This window comes from Pristiophorus japonicus, chromosome 18 (assembly GCF_044704955.1).
Source record: "Pristiophorus japonicus isolate sPriJap1 chromosome 18, sPriJap1.hap1, whole genome shotgun sequence".
NCBI classification, from domain to species: Eukaryota; Metazoa; Chordata; class Chondrichthyes; family Pristiophoridae; genus Pristiophorus; species Pristiophorus japonicus.
The window spans coordinates 110495435-110519395 of NC_091994.1; the positions used below are offsets into that span (position 1 = coordinate 110495435).

At 43.4% G+C, this 23961-nt stretch overlaps 1 protein-coding gene across 4 annotated transcripts; it reads right to left on the reverse strand.

Annotated features, from left to right (window-relative positions):
- Nucleotides 1-243: 243 nt before the first annotated feature.
- dffa (DNA fragmentation factor, alpha polypeptide) lies at nt 244-23757 on the reverse strand. 4 transcript variants are annotated; one of them, XM_070860573.1, is made up of 6 exons: nt 23574-23757; nt 20962-21129; nt 19594-19757; nt 17105-17270; nt 15604-15746; nt 244-330 (listed from the first exon to the last, which is right to left on the reverse strand). In XM_070860573.1, the coding sequence occupies exons 1-6, from the start codon at nt 23671-23673 to the stop codon at nt 259-261; spliced, it is 813 nt and encodes a 270-aa protein (XP_070716674.1). In that variant the 5' UTR covers nt 23674-23757; the 3' UTR covers nt 244-258. The 4 variants fall into 4 exon arrangements, with proteins under 4 accessions (XP_070716674.1, XP_070716672.1, XP_070716671.1 ...); XM_070860571.1 differs by lacking the exon at nt 244-330 and adding an exon at nt 8915-11290; XM_070860570.1 differs by lacking the exon at nt 244-330 and adding an exon at nt 8915-11347.
- Nucleotides 23758-23961: the final 204 nt, after the last annotated feature.

Consider the following 23961-nt stretch of genomic DNA (forward strand, 5'->3'; position numbering starts at 1 on the left):
TGTAAAGTGCTTGGGTGGAGAACAGAAGATGGTTAAATGGCAGCATTTATATTTCCATACGACAAAAGGAGGCATAATGAGAGAAATAAAATAAAAGATATATACGCGACATAGAGTGTAATAACTAAAAGGAGATAGATGTGGGGGATAGGTGGAGAAGCATGACAAACGACACAGCAGAGCGGATTCCAATACTCCAGAAGTCTCTGTGTCTCCATTTTACAGGTCGCTCTCCTCCTTTCTCTGTGTGTGTGCTCATTATGTTTTCCCCCTTCCTCCTTTCCCTTTGTTCATTTTTAAATGCTGTCGATCTGTAATATCTTTTGAGTTCTGAGGAAGAAAAGAAAGACTTGCATTTATATAGTGCCTTTCACGACCACTGGACGTCTCAAAGCGCTTTACAGCCAATGAAGTACTTTTGGAATGGAGTCACTGTTGTAATGTGGGAAATGCGGCAGCCAATTTGCGCACAGCAAGCTCCCACAAACAGCAATGTGATAATGACCAGATAATCTATTTTTTTTAGTGATGTTGATTGCGGGATAAATATTGGCCCCAGGACACCGGGGATAACTCCCCAGCTCTTCTTCAAAATAGTGCCATGGGATCTTTTACATCCACCTGAGAGCTCAGACGGGGCCTCGGTTTAACGTCTCATCCGAAAGACGGCACCTCTGACAGTGCTGCACTCCCTCAGTACTGCACTGGAGTGTCAGCCTAGATTTGTGTGCTCAAGTCTCTGGAGTGGGAATTGAACTCACAACCTTCTGACTCAGAGGCAAGTGTGCTGCCCACTGAGACATGGGTCTATACCCAAAATGTTAACCTTTTTCTGTCTGGTTTGCCATGGGACACTACGTACACTGCCTTCACAATATAATCTGGTGTTCAAAGGAGCCCTTTAAACTTCTCTTTGGATTAAGAACCACACACTAACATCCTATTTAGTCTCATCTTTAAAAACATTCACCATTATAAAGTTTAGAATCATCATCATAGGCAGTCCCTCGAAACAAGGATGACTTGCTTCCACGCCGAAAAGGGATAAGTTCACAGGTGTTTCAATGAAATATTCCAGGTCCTGAACTACATGTTGAAGGGTGGAAGATGCCTGTGTGTGGATTTTTTTAACGTGTGGTGGCCGTGCACCATCGGGGCCATAAAAGGAGCGGCGCGCGGTGGCCATGGGCAGCATGGCGGTGTACCACGGCAAGGTACAGCGCGAGCTGGTGCAGGAGGGCGACAGCAGCGAAGAGCGACGTCATCAAGGTCCAGGTCGGTGATTGGAGCGTGGGCAGGTACAGCAGGAGCGGAGAGGTCTGGGGCGAAAGAGCGGCGAGAGATCGTAGAGGGACGTGATCGGGACCCGGGAGAGGCGTCAGTTTGGGGCCAGAAGAGGCGAGGGCCCAGGGGCAGCACGGGCCCAGCCCACACTGCGATAGGTGTGCGCACTCGGTCCGTGCAGCAGAGCTGGTCTCCAGTCGTCCTGGGTAAGGCTTATAATCAGCAGGCTGCAGGCTCACATGCATTGAAAGTTCGGTTTGACAAGTAGAATGGGTGGAGGATGGAAAGAAAATAAACTAACAACCATTACATTGAAATGGATTTAATAAAATATATATTTTTTGTAGCTGTAGGGGCGAAAGCGAAGCTACTTAAATAATGTGACTCTTGTGATTTCAAGAAATTTCAGCAGCCAGAGCTGCTGAATTCAAATTTCCAATAATTCAGTATTTTAGCACTAAATTCTCACATTGCTAGTTTTATTGCTTCATTCAAATGATTGGATAATTCACATTCCTTTAGCAGACAAAATGCCTGAGTTATTAGTTAGTGACATACTCAGGATGTGAAGATTGGTGTTGTAGCACAGCCCAGGTAATCTCCGTTCCCTAACTGACTCAATCCCTCTCCCCACCTTCTGTCTGAGGCTGAATCAGACTGTTCGCAACCTTGGTGTCATAGTTGGCCCTGAAACTCACACCAAGTCCCGCTCACCCATTACCCCTGTGCTCGCTGACCTACACTGGCTTCCAATTAAGAATTCTCATTCTTATTTTCAAATCCCTCCATGGCCTTTCTATCTCTGTAATCTCCTCCAGCCCCACAACTTCCAAGATGTCTGCGCTCCTCTAATTCTGTCCTCCTGAGCATCCCTGATTGTAATTGCTCCACCATTGGTGGCCGTGCCTTCTGTTGCCTGGGCCCCAAGCTCTGGAACTCCCTCCCTAAACCTCTCCGCCTCTTTCCTCCTTCAAGACGCTCCTTAAAACCTACCTCTTTGACCAAGCTTTTGGTCACCTGCGCTAATTTCTCCTTATGCGGCTCGGTGTCAAATTTTTATCGCATAATACTCCTGTGAAACACCTTGGGACGTTTCACTACGTTAAAGGTGCTATATAAATACAAGTTGTTGTTGTTGTAATCGACCTTCAACAATGGTAAAAATCCAGGCATTAGTCTCACACAGTGGGTCTGTGTGTAAACAGTGTTTAGATCTCTTTGATCGCATCAATAAGATACTGTGGGCTAGAATTTCCATTGCATCGCCGCCCGGTTTCTCGGCGTTATCGGTCGTTTTGGGCGAGAACCGACTCGGCGAAAATTTCCCCAGCTGAGTTCCGCCGGCGGTTTCGAGGTGCCGCTGGGGAGCCGGCGTGCACTGTCCATACACCGCCATCGCCCGATTTTTGGCTCAGCGGTGACCCGTAGGTAAGCTGAAAAAAAAAACTCCCACGAGAATCAGCGGAGCTGGGCGGTGGCTAAGTAGCCCTGCAAAACAAAGCTAAGTAAATGACCTTTTACTAATTATTTTAAAATACCCTTGCAGTGATTTGGTGAAAAGGTTCCCGAGAAAGTTTTTCTGATTTTTTGTTTTACATTTTTTGAAAAAATATTTGTTGTGTTTTTCTCCTCCACGACCCAACCCGCAGCCTCGGTGTAAACTTTTAGTCATCATTGTCCTTTTTTTTTTACGAACTGCCCAATCGGCCCAAGATTCCATTTCCCGCCGAGAATCGGGCTGCAAGGTCCATCTTTTTCCGCTGGGCGGAATTCTTTCTTTTTTTCATGGAATTTTTCGCCGGCAATAATTTGAGAATCTGAGCGGTATTTTGGGCAGCAATCCACCGACGGTGGATTTTGGGGGAAATTCTAGCCCATTGAAATTGAATTTGATACCAATCACATAACCACCTGATTTCCCTTTTGACAGCTTTATTTTCAATCCACATAAAACACTGCCCAGGTCCAATTTCTAACCTTTCCGCTCTGCCTACAATGTTTATTTAAAAAGAATTTTTAAAAAATGTATCCGAGTGGGAAAAAAAATGAAAATTTATAATAAAAAAACACAAAAGGCCGATCTTGTTGAAGCTGCATTGGAGAGGGAGTACCAAAATGATCACGTATCGTGAGCTTTACAACTCACCAGTAAACCTGATATCTTTTGACTTATTGTCATGAAGCCCTGGGACTGGAACTATACAATTTCTCTATTTTGTTGGCCCTTAAGATTGTAAAAAAGATCCAATGTTCACAGTTGGTCTCCTGCATGGTTTATAGCTGCAGAACACTCAGAAATCACACAACTAAGAGGTTGCAGTGTTAGGCGTGCAGGTTGGGACTGCATAGTGGAGCAGGGAAGAGCGACTTTCGATTCGTAGTGCTGCAACTGATGTAAAGGCATCATGAAATGTACAGTGCAGAAATACTCTCACCCTGTAAACAATCGCGAAACAGCTACCTTGCTCCAAGGTTGTTAGACCGCACCGACAATATCGTACTCAGTGCAAGAAACAGAAAGGACAATCTCATTCGTGACGATCTTATAAATTTCATACATGCACCGAAGATAGATGGCGACTAGTAAAAATATATAATTATCTTTGTCACATTCCAATTAAAAAATCCAATTAGCAGATCCTCGGAAAATTTCTCCTTGGAATCTGGAGGCAGCCAATCCCACCGACCAAATTTAAAATGAAACTGACGATTTTCCGTTCCAAAGGAATGACAGAAAAATTAGCATTCAGAGATAAATAATTTAATTGAGCAATTTGAAACGCACCGTATGCAAGTAGACTGATTCCACTGAGACCAGTGCTAGAGAGTACTCTTACACAGGTCTACAAGAACCCTTAGAGATATGATCCACTGTGTGTTTAAGGAATGGATGCCGGGCTTGTACAAATAGTACGTCTGGTGCCGAGCACAGTACCTACCTGTCAAGTTATTTTCTCCTTGAAGGGCAAATTTTTAATCTGCCCGCTTGTCCAAAAACAATATATATTTGAAGGTTAAGTTGCATCCTTGCTGTTAATTTTTAGTTTCAAATTTCTAGTTATAATGAGTTATGACCTGTTCTTTATTCCCTGCAGTTTAATGGTGTAGTGGCCTTGTGGCCATTAAGACATGATGTTAACTTGGGCAGCAGTCGTGTGTTCAGAGGGACCTGGATGTCTTTATACACCAATCACTGAAAGTTAACAGGCAGTATTGCAAGCAATTAAGAAAGCAAATGGTGCGTTGGCCTTTATTACAAGAGGATTTGAGTATAAGAATAAAAGGGGGCTGAAATTGCCCACTGCTGGAAACGGGGCACAGGCACCCAAGATATCTTACTGCATTTATATCATCATCATAGGCAGTCCCTCGAATCGAGGATGACTTGCTTCCATTCCAAAAGGTTCAGAGGTGCTTCAATGAAGGACCTAATATTCCAGTCCCGAACTATATCTTGAAGATGCCTGTGCTTGGATTTTTTTTAATGTGTGGTGACCGTTGCACACCAGCCACCACACGGGCTTGACAGAGCTAGGTCTTGGTCCAGTGGCACGGGTTAACCAGGACTAACTGGAGACCAGCTCTGCTGCACGGACTTAGTACGCACACATATCGCAGTGTGGGCTGGTCCGTGCTGCCCCTGGGCCCTGAACTCGCGCCTCTCCTGGGCCAGGGAGTGGAAGGAGCAGCATGGCGGCATAACACTCCAGGGAGCAGCACGTGCTGGAGCAGGCGAGCGACGGCTGTGAAGAGGGCGACTTGGATTGGACATCACCAAGATCCAGGTCGCTGATTGAAGCATGGGCAGGTACAGCAGGAGCGGCGAGGTCAGGGCAAAGGAGCAGCGAGTGATCGTGGAGCGATGTGCATTGATATAGGACCCTGGTGAGACCATACCTGGAGTAGTGTGTACAGGTTTGGTCTCCTTACGTAAAGAAGGATATACTTGCCATAGAGGGAGTGCAATGAAGGTTTACCAGACTAATTCCAAGGATGAGGGGGAGGGGATTGTCCTATGAGGAGAGATTGAGTAGACTAGGCCTATATTCTCCAGACCTTACAAGAATAAGAGGTGATCTCATTGAAACATACAAAATTATTACAGGGCTTGACAGGGTAGATGCAGGGTGGGGAGTCTAGAACCAGTGGGTCACAGTCTCAGAATAAGGGGTCGACCATTTAAGACTGAGATGAGGAGATATTTTTTCACTCAGAGGGTGATGAATCTTTGGAATTCTCTATCCCAGAGTCTTTGAGTATATTCAAGACAGAGATCGAAATATTTTTGGATATTAAGGGAATCAAGGGATATGGGGACAGTGCAGGAAAGTGGAGTTGAGGTAGAAGATCAGCCACGATCTCATTGAATGGCGGAGCAGGCTCGAGGGGCCGAATGGCTGACTCCTGCTCCTAATTCTGATGTTCTTATGAGCGAATTTGACAAAGCATCCTGATCTGAGTAACGCGAGACCTGGAAGATTTTGTCTCCGTATTTAAGGAAGGATATACTTGCATTGGAGGCTGTTCAGAGAAGGTTCACTAGGTTGATTCTGGAGATGTGGGGGTTGACTTATGAGGATAGGTTGAGTTGGTTGGACCTATACACATTGGAGTTCAGAAGAATAAGAGGTGATCTATTGAAACTTTTAAGATAATGAGGGGGCTTGACAAGGTGGATGCAGAGAGGATATTTCCACTCATAGGAGAAATTAAAACTAGGGGACATAGTCTTAGAATAAGGGGTCGCCCATTTAAAACTGAGATGAGGAGAAATTTCTTCTCTCAGGGGGTTGTAAATCTGTGGAATTCTCTGCCCCAGAGAGCTGCGGAGGCTGGGTCATTGAATATATTTAAGGCAGAGACAGACAGATTTTTGAGCGATAAGGGAGTAATGGGGAGCGGGCAGGGAAGTGGACCTGAGTCCATGACCAAATCAGCCACGATCTTATTGAATGGCGGAGCAGACTCGAGGGGCCGAATGGCCGGCTCCTGCTCCTATTTCTTACATTGTTATTATTTGAACTTAAATTCCAGGTTTTTGCCTCGACTACCCTACCCCGAAACGCATTTCATGTGTTGATCACTCTTCTGTGAGGAACTTCCTGACAGCGGTCCCAACCTTGCCCTACTGTCACAAGGAACCATACCCCAGCGGACAGAAGTCACCACCTTCACGGGAAAATGAGAGAAAAAGTTTTGGGGAAACTGCTTGCTAATAACCTTAAGTAGTAGACTTTCTCTGGAACATTTCCAACTTTTCATCTGCAAATCTAATCATGTTAAAATGTCAAAGCACTCTATTGTCCCCTTTATAGCTCTAAATTTAACTCATTAGACAATTTCTAATAACTTATTAAAACAACATTAACAGCTGTGCTCTTATAATTACAGTGGATACTTCACATTTTGTTGGTGTGTCAATATTTCAAAAGAGATTAGCATCGTGGAAAGCATTTTGTGTAATAATGTTGTACTTTTTGTTGCAGTAATAGCAAATGATTTCCATTCTAAAAGAAATGGCTATTCAGATCGCTCATCTTACGTTTTTATTAATTAGGTTTAATTTACAAGTAATTAAATGTGGTTGGTCTTTAAAATAGTGGTTAATGTCAACTTGCAGCTGCATCATGGGCTTATTAAGAACCTTTTAAAAACAGCTTTTAAAATACAGAGATTTACATGGAATACAAAGTCCTTGATTATAGATAATTACAATTTTCCTCTCTTGGCAAATTCGGCTGTTAACCCTTCAAGCTCTGGCGACTCGTGTCATAACCCAGACTGACAATAATCTGTACATTTATACGCCGAGTCTTCAAGTGAAAGTGTACTCAAATAACGAGTCCAGTTACATCTCCCAGTCCAAACTGCACCAATACCCTTCCTTCATATATTAGTATGGATCCAGCGATTTTGGGTCAGGCGAACGCAATTTTTCATTAACTTTAATAAAAGTTGACTCTTAGCTACTGGCAAAACTTTACTCAGAATTATTTGCATAAAAATTTGGCTTCTTACTGTTTTATATGAGTCTGATTATTCCTATTATTGACAAATGAACATTTTGGTAAGAAAAATAGGGGGGGGTCACATATTACTTGGAAAATAAGAATCTAAATGGGGTAGAGGAGCAAAGGGATCTCTGAGCACACATACATAATCACTAAAGGTAGCGACACAGGTTAGCAAGGCCATAAACAAAGCAAACCAAGCACTAGGGTTTATTTCTAGAGGGATAGAATTGAAAGTTGAAGTTATACTAAACCTGTATCGAACCTTGGTTAGACCACACTTGGGAGTACTGTGTACAGTTCTGGTCGCCATATTATAAAAAGGATATTGAGGCACTGGAGAGGGTGCAGAGAAGATTTGCAAGGATGATACCAGAAATGCGAGGGTATGCATATCAGGAAAGGATGAACAGGCTGGGTCAGACAGCTGAGGGGTGACCTAGTAGAGGTCTTTAAAATGATGAAAGGTTTTGCTAAGAGTAGATACAAAGAGAATATTTCCACATTTTTGGGAGGAGCATAACTAGATGCCATCAATATGACAGTCACCAAGAAATCCAATAGGGAATTCAGAAGAAACTTATTTACCCAGAGAGTGGTGAGAATGTGGAACTCGCTGCCAGAGGGAATAGTATCGATGCATTTAAGGGGTGGTTAGATAAGCATATGAGAGAGAAGGGAATCGAGGGTTATGTTGAGAGGGTTAGATGGGGAAAGACGGGAGGAGGCTCGAGTGGAGCATAAGCACTGGCATGGCCTGATTGGGCCGAATGGCCTGTTTCTGTACTGTATATCCGATGTAATCCGATGTAAATGGGGATAATACAATCAAAAAAAAGTGACTGAAATCAAAAAAAAAATTGTTCTTGGGAAAAGGAAGAATACTGCACCAATTAGGTTGCTGGAGAAAACAGAACAAAAGTACATAGAATTTCTACTTTGATTCACAAGTGTGCACAGTTCTGGTTTCCTTATCTGAGGAAGGATATACTTGCCTTACAGGTGGTGCAACAAAGTTTCACTAGATTGATTCCTGGGATGAGAGGGCTGTCCTATGAGGAGAGATTGAGTATAATGAGCCAAAACACTCTGGAAGTTAGAAGAATGAGAGGTGAAACATATAAGCTACTGAGTGGTATTGACAGGGTAGATGCTGAGAGGTTGTTTCCCCTGGCTGGAGAGTCTGGAACTAGGGAGTCATGGTCTCAGGATAAGGGGTCGACCATTTAAGACTAAGATGAGGAGGAATTTCTTCATTCAGAGGGTTGTGAATCTTTGGATCTCTCTATCCCAGAGGGCTGTGGATACTCAGCCATTGTGTATATTCGAGGCTGAGAACGATAGATTTTTGGACTCCAGGGGAAATCAAGGGATATGGGGATCGGGCGGGAAAGTGGAGTTGAGGTCGAAGATCAGCCATGATATTGAATGGCAGAGCAGGCTCGAGGGGCCTACTCCTGCTCCTAATTCTTATGTTCTTTAAGGTGTTGAGGAAAGAACATGGGTGCCATATTGTGTTATACAACAGCACTTCAGAAGTAATTCATTGGTTGTGAAATACAAATCCATTTTATGACATCACATCTGCAAACCTTCAAAAAGAAACTTTAAAAAAAAACTTAGAAAATTAACAAGTACTTTATTTGAAATACAAAAGAAGCAGCCACATACAATGTGATCAATTAAAGCTTAGCTACACCAATCCAGGCACAGCTTTAATACAAAGTTCTATAAATCAGAATCAGATATATTCTTAATTGCCTACAGCACTTCAAGTTATGCATTGTATGTAAAGTGATAAAAGCATGGATAAATTTTAGACTTGATTTCAGAATACAACCATTAGTCAGACCCTTTACATGGCTACATATGACGTTCCATATTCACTCATTGCCTCAACCTTGGCTCAAGATAGAGGAGAAATTATGCTGACCAGTAAATGAGACATAAGGAATGACAGCCAAGTACATCGATGCTTGGTTGTATCATGCAATACTACCTCATCGGTACCATTTCAAGCAGGATTAGTCGACAGTTTGGGACTGCTTATACAGATATGATTACCCTCCAGTTTTGGGACTATCGCCCGTAAAAGACTTTAGCCCATCAGTTCAGGCTGCATTCAACCCCCTGTTAAGGTGAACAACATACGCTTATGTTTGAGTTTCTCTCCCACTACAAGGGAATGATCTAAACTACAAGCAAACTGGCCAACAGCTATAGGGTAATCACACGTAGGCTGTTGATGTTTTCGCATCTCAGTGCGGAGAATAGTGCGCAGTGGAAGAATTCGCCGGATGATTTAACAGTCTGACAGGAATGCCCCTTCCATGGTCATGACCATCTTTATACCAGCCGATGGATAGGGTGGTCAGTCCTATATGGTGGGAGGGTTTTATGGGATCCCACATCGCAAACAATGGATCTTCTTCCACCAGACACAAATGGGTGAAAGAATATTTTTTGAACTGGCTCTAAAAGCTTCTATTTAGACAAGGATCTCTGTATAACAAATACATTAAGCAAATAGGCATTATTCAATGTTTCGTGCACAATTTTTCCTCATCCAGATTTGCTGAGAGGAGATGCATTATTTCCACCTTGAAAAAAGTTCTGCTCTTCCCTCAGACAGGATTTCTGGTTCTCTTTTACCTTGTTCATCATCTTTGCTTTGTGTTTCCTTGCTCATGCTTGCCCGATCACAGACCTTCCCTTTTGTTCTTTCTTCCCCTCCCCCCTTTCAGTGGTCCTTAAGAATGTTCTTTTCGAACATTCGCTAGATCTGACGAAGCGTCATCGACCTGAAACGTTAACGCTTGTGTGTCTCTCTCTCCACAGAGGCTGCCTGACCTGCTGAGGTTTCCAGCATTTCTGTTTTTATTTCAGATTCCAGCATCCGCAGTATTTTGCTTTTGCATTATTTCTCCGTGGGTAGCTAGCTCATCCATTGGCATAAACCAAATAAATTTGTTGAAGTTGTGCTATTGAGTGACAGGATCCGAGTATCTCAAACATAAGCATGTTGTTCACCTGAACAGGGGTTTGAATACAGTCTGAATTATTGGGCTAAAGTCTTCTTTCCCTGTGGCCACAACTGTTCCCTCTTTGACCAAGCTTTTGGTCATCTGCCCTAATTTCTCCTGATGTGGCTCGGTGTCAAATATTTTGTTTTGTAACACTCCTGTGAAGTGTCTTGGGATGTTTTACTAGGTTAAAAAGACTTGCATTTATATAGCGCCTTTCATGACCGTCGGACGTTCCAAAGTGCTTTGCAGCCAATTATGTATTTTTGGACTGCAGTCACTGTCGTAATGTGGGAAACACGGCAGCCAATTGGCGCACAGCAAGCTCCCACAGACAGCAATGTGACAATGACCAGATAATCTGGTTTTAATTGAGGGGTAAATATTGGCCAGGACACCGGAGATAACTCCCCCGCTCTTAGTGCCATGGGATCTTTTACGTCCACTTGAGAGCAGTCGGGGCCTCGGTTTAACGTTAAAGGCGCTATATAAATACAAGTTGTTGTTATGTGTAAAATTCAAAAACTTAGCTCACAATGGAGGCAGATCCACAACAGCACATGGGAAGTGGAGTTTAACGTTCACACCATGTAGCAGGCAGTGATCAGAAGTCAGAATCAAAGTGTATTGATGAGGCACTGTGTGCATCTGTTTTATGCTATACTTAATCTGAGTGTGCTCGATACAGACAAGTGCTACAAGTAGAAAGCGTTTCCCTTCTCTCTCCACCCCCCTCCCTTCCGCCAATGTTTGATTATTTTTAATTGCTTTTGTTGCCAGAGTTGAGCGACTAGAGTCCAGATTTAGCACTCTGTGACAAGTTGCAAACCCAAGTTTGGCCATGCTTGCTGCACCAGTGTATCACAGTTTCCTTTTCTTTGTCGAATGTTTGTTCAGTTGGTCCAGGCTCTTCACTTTGGACGAGCGTCTGTTAAACTCCTTCCGACAGTCTTCTTGCAGATCCTTTATCTTCTTCATGGAACAACGTAAAGCAGATACTAAAGACTCTTCACTCTCATCGAGAACTTCCTGAATAAGTAGTCGTATTCATTGAGTCCAGCAATTAACAGCACTTAACATAGAAACATAGAAAATAGGTGCAGGAGTAGGCCATTCGGCCCTTCGAGCCTGCACCGCCATACAATGAGTTCATGGCTGAACATGCAACTTTAGTACCCCATTCCTGCTTTCTCACCATACCCCTTGATCCTCCTAGTAGTAAGCACTACATCTAACTCCTTTTTGAATATATTTAGTGAATTGGCCTCAACAACTTTCTGTGGTAGAGAATTCCACAGGTTCACCACTCTCTGGGTGAAGAAGTTTCTCCTAATCTCGGTCCTAAATGGCTTACCCCTTATCCTTAGACTGTGACCCCTGGTTCTGGGCTTCCCCAACATTGGGAACATTCTTCCTGCATCTAACCTGTCTAAACCCATCAGAATTTTAAACGTTTCTATGAGATCCCCTCTCATTCTTCTGAACTCCAGTGAATACAAGCCCAGTTGATCCAGTCTTTCTTGATATGTACGTCCCGCCATCCCAGGAATCAGTCTGGTGAACCTTCGCTGCACTCCCTCAATAGCAAGAATGTCCTTCCTCAAGTTAGGAGACCAAAACTGTACACAATACTCCAGATGTGGCCTCACCAAGGCCCTGTACAACTGTAGTAACACCTCCCTGCCCCTGTACTCAAATCCCCTCGCTATGAAGGCCAACATGCCATTTGCTTTCTTAACCGCCTGCTGTACCTGCATGCCAACCTTCAATGACTGATGTACCATGACACCCAGGTCTCCTTGCACCTCCCCTTTTCCTAATCTGTCACCATTCAGATAATAGTCTGTCTCTCTGTTTTTACTACCAAAGTGGATAACTTGCACCTAAATTTTAAAAAACCTAAACTGTCACTGTTTAGATTAACTAATAAAGCTCAATGTAAAACTGGGACTTGGTAGGATATTAAAGTTACTGCCGGAATTTTTTTTATTGGCAACTTTGCTCTATATTTTGGTCAAGCCTTTGGTCACCTGCCCTTATCTGTCAAAATTTTGTGTGTGTCTTATAACACTCCTGTGAAGCGCCTTGGGACATTTTACTACGTTAAAGGCACTATATAAATGAAATTTGTTATTATATGGAAGGGAGGCAACACTTCATTACCACCTCATGACCTTTGTTCGCAATTCTGGGTTCCTTACTCTGGACATCTCCCAGCCCCTGATTTCCACTTACCCCCTCGCTGCCCAGTAGGAAGAAGGGCAGGGTAACTTTCCTCACCAATTAGGGAATCGTAGAACCTTACAACACAGAAAGAGGCCATTTAGCCTGATGTGCCCTTGCCAACTCTGTGAAAAAGCTGTTCAATTTATAGTCCCACACCCCAGCTTTTCCTCCCAAAGACAAAGGAAATGCGTAAAAACGGTGATGAGAAAATGAAAAAGATGTCCATGAGCAATGCCAAAGGGTAATAGACTGGCATAAATGAGTAAGATGATTCAAGAACTGACTGTCAATTGAAACTATATTAAATTTGAAAGTAATTTAGTCAAATCCAAACCTAGGATTTTAAATCTAAACAAAGCAAACTACGTAGGTATGAGGGCGAGTTGGCTAAGGTAGATTGGGAAACTACATTAAAGGGTATGATGGTAGACGAGCAATGGCTAGCATTTAAAGAACTAATACATCATTTACAACAAAGACACAGGAAAAATTGTCCAATTGTGGCTAACAAGAAAAGTTAAAGATAATATTAGATCAAAGGAAGAGGCTTATAATGTTGCCAAAAAGAGCAGTAAGCCTGAGGATTGGGAGGATTTTAGAATTCAGCAAAGGAGGATAAAGGGAAAATAGAATACGAGAGTAAATTAATGAAAGACATAAAAATAGACTGTAAAAGCTTCTATAGGTATATAAAAAGGAAACGATTAGTGAAAGTAAACGTACAGGCTGAGACAGGGCAAATTATAATGGGGAATAAGAAAATGGCAGAGAAATTAAACACATACTTTGTGTCCGTCTTCACGGAAGATGATGCAAAAAACCTCCCAGAAATAGTGGAGAACCAAAGGGTCTAGCGAGAATGAGGAACTGAAAGAAATTATTAGTAAAAAAATACTGGAGAATTTAATGGAACTGAAAGCTGATAAATCCCCTTAACCTGATGGCCTACATCCTAGGGTTTTGAAAGAGGTGCCTTCTTCCTCTTAGGCAGCCCCTCGGAGTCGAGGATGACTTGCTTCCACACTAAAAATGAGTTCTCAGGTGACTGATGAGATTTTAAACAGTGGAAGATGCCGAAGTGTGAATTTTTCTTTTTTAACGTGGGCTGGCCGTTGCACACCAGCTACCACACGGGCTTGATAGAGCAAGGTTTTTGTCCTGTGGCAAGGGGATCCAAGACGACTGGAGACCAGGCTGCGCTGCGTGGGTCTAGTGCATACACACAAACATACTCCTACTGTCCTTCCCACAAGTCCTCTCTACCTGGGCTTTATAGCATGCAGTGTAGACCTCACAACCTCGCTATTGGCCCATGCTGCACTTTCCCTGGGCCTCGACCCCACAGCTGGTCCACGCTACTCCACTCCTGGGCTGACCTCTCCGCTCCTCTGGGCCTCGCTGATCCCGACTTCCGCTCCTCGCCGAACCCGACCTCTTAAGAAGTGGCTATAGAGATAGTGGATGTATTGGTCGTTACCTTCCAAAATTCCATAGATTCTAGAAAGGTTCCCACCGGGTAGCAAATGTAACCCTGTTATTTAAGAAAATAGAGAGCGAGAAAACGGGGAACTAAAGACCAGTTAGTCTGACATCAGTAACAGGGAAAATGCTAGAGTCTATTATTAAAGACATGGTAACAGGGCACTTTGAAAATAATAATAGGATTGGGGAGAGTCAACAGAGATTTATGAAAGTGAAATCATGTTTGACAGATCTGGGTTGTAACTAGCAGAATAGATAAGGGGGAACCAGTGGATGTGGTGTACTTGGATTTTCAGAAGGCATTCAGTAAGGTGCCACACGAGAGGTTATTAAACCGAATTAGTGCTCATGGGATTGGGGGTAATATACTAGCATGGATTGAGGATTGGTTAACGGACAGAAAACAGAGAGTAGGAATAAACAGATCATTTTTGGGATGGCAAGTTGTAACTAGTGAGGTGCCGCAAGGATCTGTGCTTGGGCCCCAGCTATTCACAATCTCTATCAATGATTTGGATGAGGGGACCAAATGTAATGTATCCAAGTTTTCTGCTGCTACAAAGCAAGGTGGGAATGGAAGTTGAGGAGAATGCAAAGTGACTTCATGGAGCTATAGACAGGCTAAGTGAGTGGGCAAGAACATGGCATATGCAATATAATATGGAAAAATGTGAGCTTCTCCAATTTGAATAGCAGAGTATTTTTTAAACAGTGAGAGATTGGGAAATGTTGGTGTTCAGAGGGACCTGGGTGTCCTTGTACACCAATCACTGAAAGTTAACCTGCAAGAACAGAAAGCAATTAAGAAAGCAAATGGTATGTTGGCCTTTATTACAAGAGGATTTGAGTATAAGAGTAAAGACTGCAATTATATAGGGCCCTGGTGAGACCACACCTGAAGTATTGTGTACAATTTTGGCCTCCTTACCTAAAGAAGGATATATTTACCATTGAGGGAGTGCAACGAAGGTTCACCAGACTGATTCCTGGGATGGGGGGGGGATTGTCCTAAGAGAGATTGAGTAGACTAGGCTTATATTCTCTAGAGTTTAGAAGAATGAAGGGTGATCTCATTGAAACATACACAATTCTTACAGGGCTTGACAGGGTAGATGCAAGGAGGATGTTTCCTCTGGCTGGAGAGTCGAGAGCCAGGGGTCACAGTCTCAGGATAAGGACTGAGAGGAGGAGAAATTTCTTCACTCGGAGGGTGGTGAATCTTTGGAATTCTCTACCCCAGAGGGCTGTGGAGGTTCAGTCTTTGAGTATATTCAAGACAGAGATTGATAGATTTTTGAATATTAAGGGAATCAAGGGATATGGGGACAGTGCAGGAAAGTGGAGTTGAGTTAGAAGATCAGCCATGATTTTATTGAATGGTGGAGCAGGCTCGAGGGGCCGAATGGTCTACCCCTGCTCCTATTTCTCATGAAGTCAGTAACCTGCCATTTCCAGTCTCTATTATCCGAGTGATATTTGGGAAGTATAAATCCAATTTCTGTGGACCCAGCACAGACAAAATAAAATAGGTAAAATTCAAACTACTGGAAATATGCTAGCGAGTGAATTTATTGCACCTGTAGCTCCATGTTCGATAGGCTGAGCTCGGGGCTGGATTTCTGCCGGAGGGTGTTAATTACACGTTGACTCAACTGGAAAGTTTGACTGGTCGTCGCATCGGGACCATCCACTTGATCAGTTTCTCTCGCATCTTCTGAATCTAGGAAAAATGTAGTATCTATATTTTTATAACTGTCACGAGAACACAATGCTTTGAGTCCATAAAGAGGCAACCTTTAGAGAATCGTGTTTCTTCCTGTAGGTCTGCAGCACTTGTACCAATAGTGCAAACGACAATTCAGCAAAGCCAGGACTGCTCTGCAGTTCGAATGTGTCAGATTTAAAATGTACTAGCTACTGTTTTCCTTATGCCAGTGTCAGTTTGGGTTAAGGCACTCCAGTGCAGTGCTGAGGGAGCGCTGCATTGTCGGAGGTGTCGTCTTTCGGATGTGACGTTAAACCGAGGGACCGTCTGCTTGCTCAGGTGGACATAAAAGATCCTACGGCACTATTTCGAAGATGAGCAGGGGAGTTATCCCCAGTGTCTTGAGCCAATATTTATCCCTCAATCAACATAACAAAAACAGATTATTTGGTCATAATCACATTGCTATTTGTGGGAGTTTTCTGTGTGCAAATTGGCTGCCGCGTTTCCTACATTACAACAGTGACTACTTTAAAAAAAAATACTGGCTGTAAAGCGCCTTGAGATGTCCGGTGGTCATGAAAGGCGCTATATAAATCCAAGTCTTTCTTTCTTTTCATGCATACTTAGTTTCTTCTTCACAATACCTGCAGCTCAGAGGGAGGATGGATCTGATTCCAGGCTTTGAATAATGCCAATCTCAAATTAGCTGCTACTCAAGCATGGCAGAGATGCGACAATTCCTTTCTTGAAAGTACTTAGCCTTTGCTCAGGGCTTTCTCAGTTGCACAGATGAGATTCAGAACTCCGAGGTACAGAAGACACTCAAGTACAAACCTGCATCCTACAACTCTCAAGGGTTGGTACCTCATGGCACAACACAGGTTAGCACTAAACTGAATAACCTGCAGCCAGATTTAGGCCAAAGACCTGCCCTAGCTCAGATAGCTAACTCATCATCGAGCAAGGGTTTTCCTGGGACAGGACTACACCAAATGGCAAATTGCTGCAAAGTTGAAATACATTAAATATTTAAAATTGAAGACACCTCGGACAAGTTAAAATGAATTTAACAATTCAAAATAAAATTCCTACATACAACAGATTAGAAAAAAACATTCTGCAGCACTGTCTTATGACTTAATTATCTGCAAGAAAGCTAAATCATTCCTAATTTGTATAATAAAATTTAAAAGACCAATATCGAGATGTGAAGGTTTTTCCAAATACAAGGACCTCAATTAAGAATACAGATATTCAAGATAAAATAGTAACTCGAGCACCTGATGGCTTCACTTTTCTGCAAAAATATGTGGAGTCAGAGCAAATTTAGAAATTAAAATGTTACACATTCACCACAATATCCGACTAACCATGTTTTCCACAAGCATTCTGGTACAGTTGTAATAGTTCCTTTGCTTGCCGATGCTCCTCTCTGCTGTCAAGGGTATGTTGAAGTGAGTCCTGTATTGCTTCAGTTCTTTTTACATTGTCTTCCAGTTCCTTTGCCAGCTCAGCAGCTGGCACATCGATTAGTTCCTATCAAACGAAGGTACACTGAAAGCTACATAGAATTTCTCATTGACCTACTTACAATTTAAGATTACAGGCAAAAGTCATTAGATTGCAAGCAAATGTTCCACTGAGCATTTGCCGACGGTGCGCCCCATTTTTCCCCACCCAATTCCAATGTAGTCATCATTAACTGGAAATGTTGAGGGTCATGAAATTCTGGCTGCCCTCCAGAGAAGGACTGAGGATATCAGTACAAAATAAGAAAGCAGAGTTAGGTTAGATGCCAGGCATTGCTTCTTTTCACAGAGAGACAGCCACTGGAACGGGTGCTGAATATGGATTTGCTGGAGGCCTTCTGAAAGGAGCCGGATGAGGTGCTGCAAGTAGAAGACCTCGAGTTACAGGATAAGGGTGCCAGTGACTAATGTTATCAGTTACTGAAGTCCCCTGGAGATTGCTTGATGGCCTTCAGTGATTGGAAAGTAATTTCCTAAACTTTCTTAAATAGTATTCATTTACTCTCTCCTCGTTTTCTGCATCTCTCAGGAGATTGTGCAACTGCAGGTGGGTTCATGGTGGATAAAGATAACACCATGACACCTTGGGCTAGAAATTGTGTATTTGCGCCTTCTGTTGGGCCCGCCTGGGCACGACACTGGCAACGACTCCTGCCATATTCGGCGGGACTTTAGCGGCACCTGCATCATCGCCGTGCACATCGCCCCGGCCCTAAATTCAGCTTTCACCCCCCCCCCCAAAAAGCAGCGCGGAGCACCAACAGCGACAGCTTCAGGGGAAGCGTATTGGGTAGCCGGACGCTACTGGAGCAAAAAATTAACGGGGAGGTGGCCGAGTGTTGGAAAAAACCTCGCCTTTTCGTTGCCGCTCCTGATGCTGTTTCTTCGCGGGGTCGTGGCCTTTAATTGAGGGGAGGGCCCCTCGGATACGGCAACGTTGCACGGCCCAGAGCGTAGCAGTGCTGAGGTGTCCGCCCTGTTACCGGCCCAGGAAGGAACTGGAGCGCGTGATTTATGCTCCACTTCCTTTTGGGGACAGTAACCCGAATCTATCGAGCGGGATGGGACATCGGCACCTGCCGCAAAGTTTAGCACCTCACGGATGTTACCATCCCCAAACAGAGCGATGATGAATTTCACCTCCCTTGTATGGATGGCACAGTAGGATTCTTTTCCCCGTCTTTTCTTGTGTGTGGATGTATAGTGGACTGCAGAAGAATCCATTTCATTTCCCCGCAGCCTCCCCCCCACCCCCCCCGCCCCCCCAACCCCACAGCATGCTGGTTACGATCGTGGCTAGCTCTTTTTAAAATTTTATAATTACTAATAAATGCATTTTTAATAGCTGAACAACTTGTCAGGTTTCCGATTTACTCTAAGCACATATCAACCTAGTCCGATACACAAACAACCTGGCCAAAACCCACAAACGTGCAGCTTTAACAGCCACTCAGTCCTTTTCCCCATAGTTTACACATGAACACCCACCCTGCATGTTAACCATACATTTCCAGCCAGCAAGGATATATTTGTATTTCAGACATCTACAACAGACAAAATAAGTGGTTTAGGATTGAGGTAAGTGGGGACAAACTATATATATATTTAAAATAAATGGATAGGGGCCCCAATGGTTTCCTGGTCCTAAAATAGATTGTTTTCCTTTGTTCCTGGATGCCTAAATGTCTTTGTTGTCACTGGCTCAGATAGTGAGGGAGGACAGTTTCCCAGACTTGGGAAACTGAAGTAGGTTACAGTTTAGAATGGCCATGGGGATATTTCCTGCCTGTTAATTTGCTTTCACTAGGGGGATGCAGATTTATATGGCTACTTTGTTTTGGCTGGGTCAAATGAGTTTCGGCATTCAGTCAAATGGAAAATATTATCCCTTTTACATAATAAAAACACTAAAATTACCGGGAAAGGAATTCACAAGTTACACCTTGTGGGCTTAGCCTCATGTTACACAGCTACACTTAATGTAGAATTCATTGCATCACATTTTTGGCATGTTGGAGACAACCTATGGTAGTCTGAAATCAGGACTGGTAGGTTTCTGGATACTGCTCTAGAGTCTAGTTTATTTTAATTAGAATGGAGCCATTTCCAAAATATTTTCAGCGCAAAATATCAAGTCTGTCTGATTAGCATCCACCTCTGTATTTAGATCTCTAAAAGCGGCTTCAAAAATTGGGCTTTGGACATCTTTCAGCCAATAAGACCTTAACCAACAAGGAGCATGGCATACACAAAAGATGACAGACATTAGGTTTGATAGAACTTTGCATCCTACTGTAAATCTACCCAGCTGCTTGTCCACTTTCTCTTACCTGGAGGTCAGACTCTGACATTGTAATAATTAGGGCAAGGTTTTGTCTAAGCTGTCCGGCAAGAATTTTCCAATTACAGGAAGACTCAGGATAATCCACACAGTCGACGTATTCACCGCAGTCAACACCAGAATCCATTTTTGCACGTGAGCTGAACTTGATTTCTGTGGGTAAAGGAGAGCTTTTGGTGAAATGCAGTTTGACAAACTAGATGTTAATGTCCAGAATGAGAGGCAGTACTAACACTCTTATGTTGGTATGCTTGTAATGGACAACAACAACTTTTAATTATATAGCGCTGTTAACGTAGTAAAATCTCTAAAAGACGCTTCACAGGAGCGATATAAAACAACATTTGACACTGAGCCACATAGGGCAGACTTGGTCATAGAGGCAGGTTTTAAGGAGCATCTTAAAGGAGGAAAGAGTGATAAAGAAGCGGAGAGGTTTAGGGAGGGTGCTCTAGAGCTAGGGGCCTTGGCAGCCGAAGACATGGCCACCAATGGTGGAGCAATTAAAATCGGGGTGCTCAAGAGACCAGAATTGGAGGAGTGCAGATATCTGGGGGGGTGGGGGCGGGTGCGATTGTGGGACTGGAGGAGATTACAGAGATAGGGTGGGGCAAGACCATGAAAGGAGTGATTCGAAAACAATTTTAAACTTGAGATTTTGCTTAACTGGGAGCCAATGTAGGTCAGCAAGCACAGGGGTGATGGGTGAACGGGTGCGAGTTAGAACAAGGGCAGCATAGTTTTGGATGACCAAATGTTTACGGAGGGTAGAAGGTGGGAGGCCAGCCAGGAGTGCGTTGGCATAGTCAAGTCTAGAGGAAACAAAAGCATAGATGAGGGTTTCAGCAGCAGGCGAGCTGAGGCAGGGGCAACAAAATTCTTGTTTTGCTGTAGAAAAGGGTGACGTTGCAATAAATGACTCCGTACTGCCATGTTGGTGACCTCAGCTGTGCCACTGAGGAGGGGCCATGCAAAAGGAGAAATTTGTAGTATGAACAAGGAACTGTGGAACAGGGAGGTTGAGGGTGAGCTGCCGTTTTCATAAGGCTAATTAATAGCAGAAATCATCCAGCAACATCTGGGGATTCACAATTTACTGGATATCTCTTTCTTGACACGATTTACACATTAATAATGGTGCACGCATTAAACTCGCTGTTATTTTGGCAGAAAGTTCTGGACCTTAAATCTTTCAAATTTCAAATCCATGCACTGAATAATTCAAAGAACCATTTCTCTGAATGCTTTGGAAATGAAAAGACGGAACCATTTAATTGCAGGCCCTTTCAGAATTCTTTGCGATGGTGTTTTCCATAATTTATATTAGCATTCAATTCCTCTCTAAAGATAAACTTACCCACATTACCGGGAGTCCATTTATCACTGGATCCAAGGATCATGAATTTTGTGTTTTCTGGCAGGTGCATAAAGTAGTCTTCATCATCAACAATTGTTCCATCATCTTCAAGCACAACTGTGTAAGTTTGCTTCACACCAGGTTTATCCAGACTTAGTTTTTCCTTTCCTACACATAAAAAACCCATAAACATAAATTACCAGAATATCGCAGCTAAGGTTTCAGGACGTTTACTAACTAAAAATACATTCAAGATGTTGCAGAGTCTAAAGTTCCCAGATATGAACATGATTTTTACAATCTGTAGCCAATAACTGCGTCATGACAACTTATCCTAGAGTTGAAAAGAACCAAACTTTAAAATGTTGTCTTCAATATACTTAACATTTCACAGTCTAAAAATTAGAGCCAGACCTTTCAGGAGTGAAATTAGGAAACAATTCCACACACAAGGGGTGGCAGAAGTTTGGAACTCTCTTCCACAAATGGCAACTGATGCTCGATCAATTATTAATTTTAAATTTGAAATTGATAGATTTTTGTTAACCAAAGGTATTAAGGGATATGGGGCAAAGGCGGGTATATGGAGTTAGGTCGCAGATCAGCCATGAGCTCACTGAATGGCGGAACAGACTCGAGAGGCTGAATGCCCTCATGTTCCTGCATTTTCAGCTATTCTGCATAAACCTACAGTACTGATCATTACTATTTTACAAATAAAGCATTAATGGCATTACATAACTGAAGTCAGGCAGTCTGAAGTGTCAATGCCACATACTGCAAGAGAAAAGGATCTGCATCAGTTATTCTTTACAAACAAGTTCTAGTCTTATCTAGATGAGGAGATGTTCCCCAAATGAGGAATAATAAAGGGCAATTGCCATAGGAAGCTCTTACATACCTCTCGGGGCCTACATTGCTCATGTCATTCACATTTACAATTATTTTTCAAGTTGAAAGGATTGTACACCACAGATAAGAAATGTTGCAACTAATTCTTTGTGATACACAACTTAGCTGTCTGTCAGGTCGAGAGAGGGGCTCTACTCTACAGTCAGGGCACACAATCCCACTCCCTGTTTTCTGTACGCTTAAATGACTCTCATGGAGGACAGGCAACTACACAAATCAAGATGCAAGCGCATACTGCCATTCTAAACCTGATGCCAAAAATAGTGCAGGCTTTTCATCCGATTTTACATCCTTTTTTGCAGAGTATCTGGTCTTCACTTGGTACTTTCCATCCAGCTGAAATCAGGAAGCTTAGAAACTAGCCTGGAACCTGCATCCTTCCCCTCCACACTGCTATGCATTTGCGCTCTTCTCGTCAAGAGATTCTTTTGAAAACGGGATACAGCAAATCTTGTTACAATAACAATCTGGCCTTGGATTTACCCCAGTACCTGCATAAATCGAGTACTAAATTGGTAGTATAACTCCACTAGACTGTACTCTTATTGGGGACTCTCGTTGCGTGTGGAGGCTGCTGGGAAGTACATTCCCATAGTTTCAACTATTTTGGTGAAATGATGAATTAAGTGCCCCCTTCTTAAAGGGGCACTAAAACCGACACGTTAAACTTTTGACATTAAAAGGATCAAATTAAAATTTGGTTGCTGGGGGTGATGATGCTCTCCAGTCCCTCCGGCGCCCACCTCTCACGGAAGGCCGCGAGCGTACCGGTGGACACCGCGTGCTCCATCTTCCCATAGTTTCAGGTCCTGTCGGGCAGCTGCAGAAGACACAAAGTGAATGAGCTTGCTTGCATAAGTTTGACTCCCAGTAGAGCCAGCAGACTTATACTAACAATAATGCTGAAATGTAGCTGGGTGAGGCAGGCTACATGGTTCAAGTTTAGGATGAGACTCACCATGGCAATATTTCAAAGAGCGAGGGAGTTATCCCTGGTGTCCTGGCCAATATTTAAACCTCAATCAACATCACTAAAACAGATTATCTGGTCATTATTACATTGCTTGTGTGCGGGAGCTTGCTTGTGCGCAAAATTGGCTGCGCGTTTCCCACATGACAATACAACTACACTTCAAAAAGTACTTCATTGGCTGTAAAGCACTTTGAGACATCCGGTGTTTGTGAAAGGTGCTATAAAAGACTTGGATTTATATAGCGCCTTTCATGACCAGCAGACGTCTCAATGCGCTTTACAGCCGATGAAGTACTTTTGGAGTGTAGTCACTGTTGTAATGTTGGAAATTTGCGCACAGCAAGCTCCCACAAATAGCAATGTGGTAATGACCTGATGATGTTGTGTTACATTGATTGAGGGATAAATATTGGCCAGGACACCGGGGATAACTCCTCTGTTTTCTTCGAAACAGTGCCGTGGGATTTTTTTACATCCACCTGAGGGAGCAGACGGGGCCTCGGTTTAACATCTCAGCTGAAAGACGGCACCTCCGACAGGGCAGCACTCCCTCAGCACTGCACTGGAGTGTCAGCCTAGATTTATGTGCTCAAGTCCCTGGAGTGGGACTTGAACCCACGACCTTTGGGCTCAGAGGCGAGAGAGAGTGCTGCCCACTGTAAGAAATGTAAGTCTGTCTGTCTTTCTTTCGTACAGGCCTGCTTTTCCCGACTCGGGTTTTATTCACCTTTGTTTGTCAGCTCGGCCAGGGACTTTGCCACGACGCCAAAAGTCCGGTGGCGGTCGAGGCCGCAAATCTTGAAGGGGAATTGGCGCCTGGAGTCCATACTGTAGTGCGCGGGAACCTGCGTTACTGGGAGCCAGAAAATCCACCCAGGCCTGCGGGCCGACTGAAGGCCTCCCTTGGCAACCCCGCCCACCTATGGAGACGCGCATGCGCACTGCCACCGCCCACAACATCGTCCTCTAAACCAGCGCCCAAAATTAATTGCGGTCCCCCGCACCCGTCTGTCACTTAAAAAAACGTAAATAATTTTAATCGGAATTAAAAATAAAGCCGCAGTCTTGGCATCGATTCACCCCCTTCAAAACAAACTACAACTCCCAGAATGCTC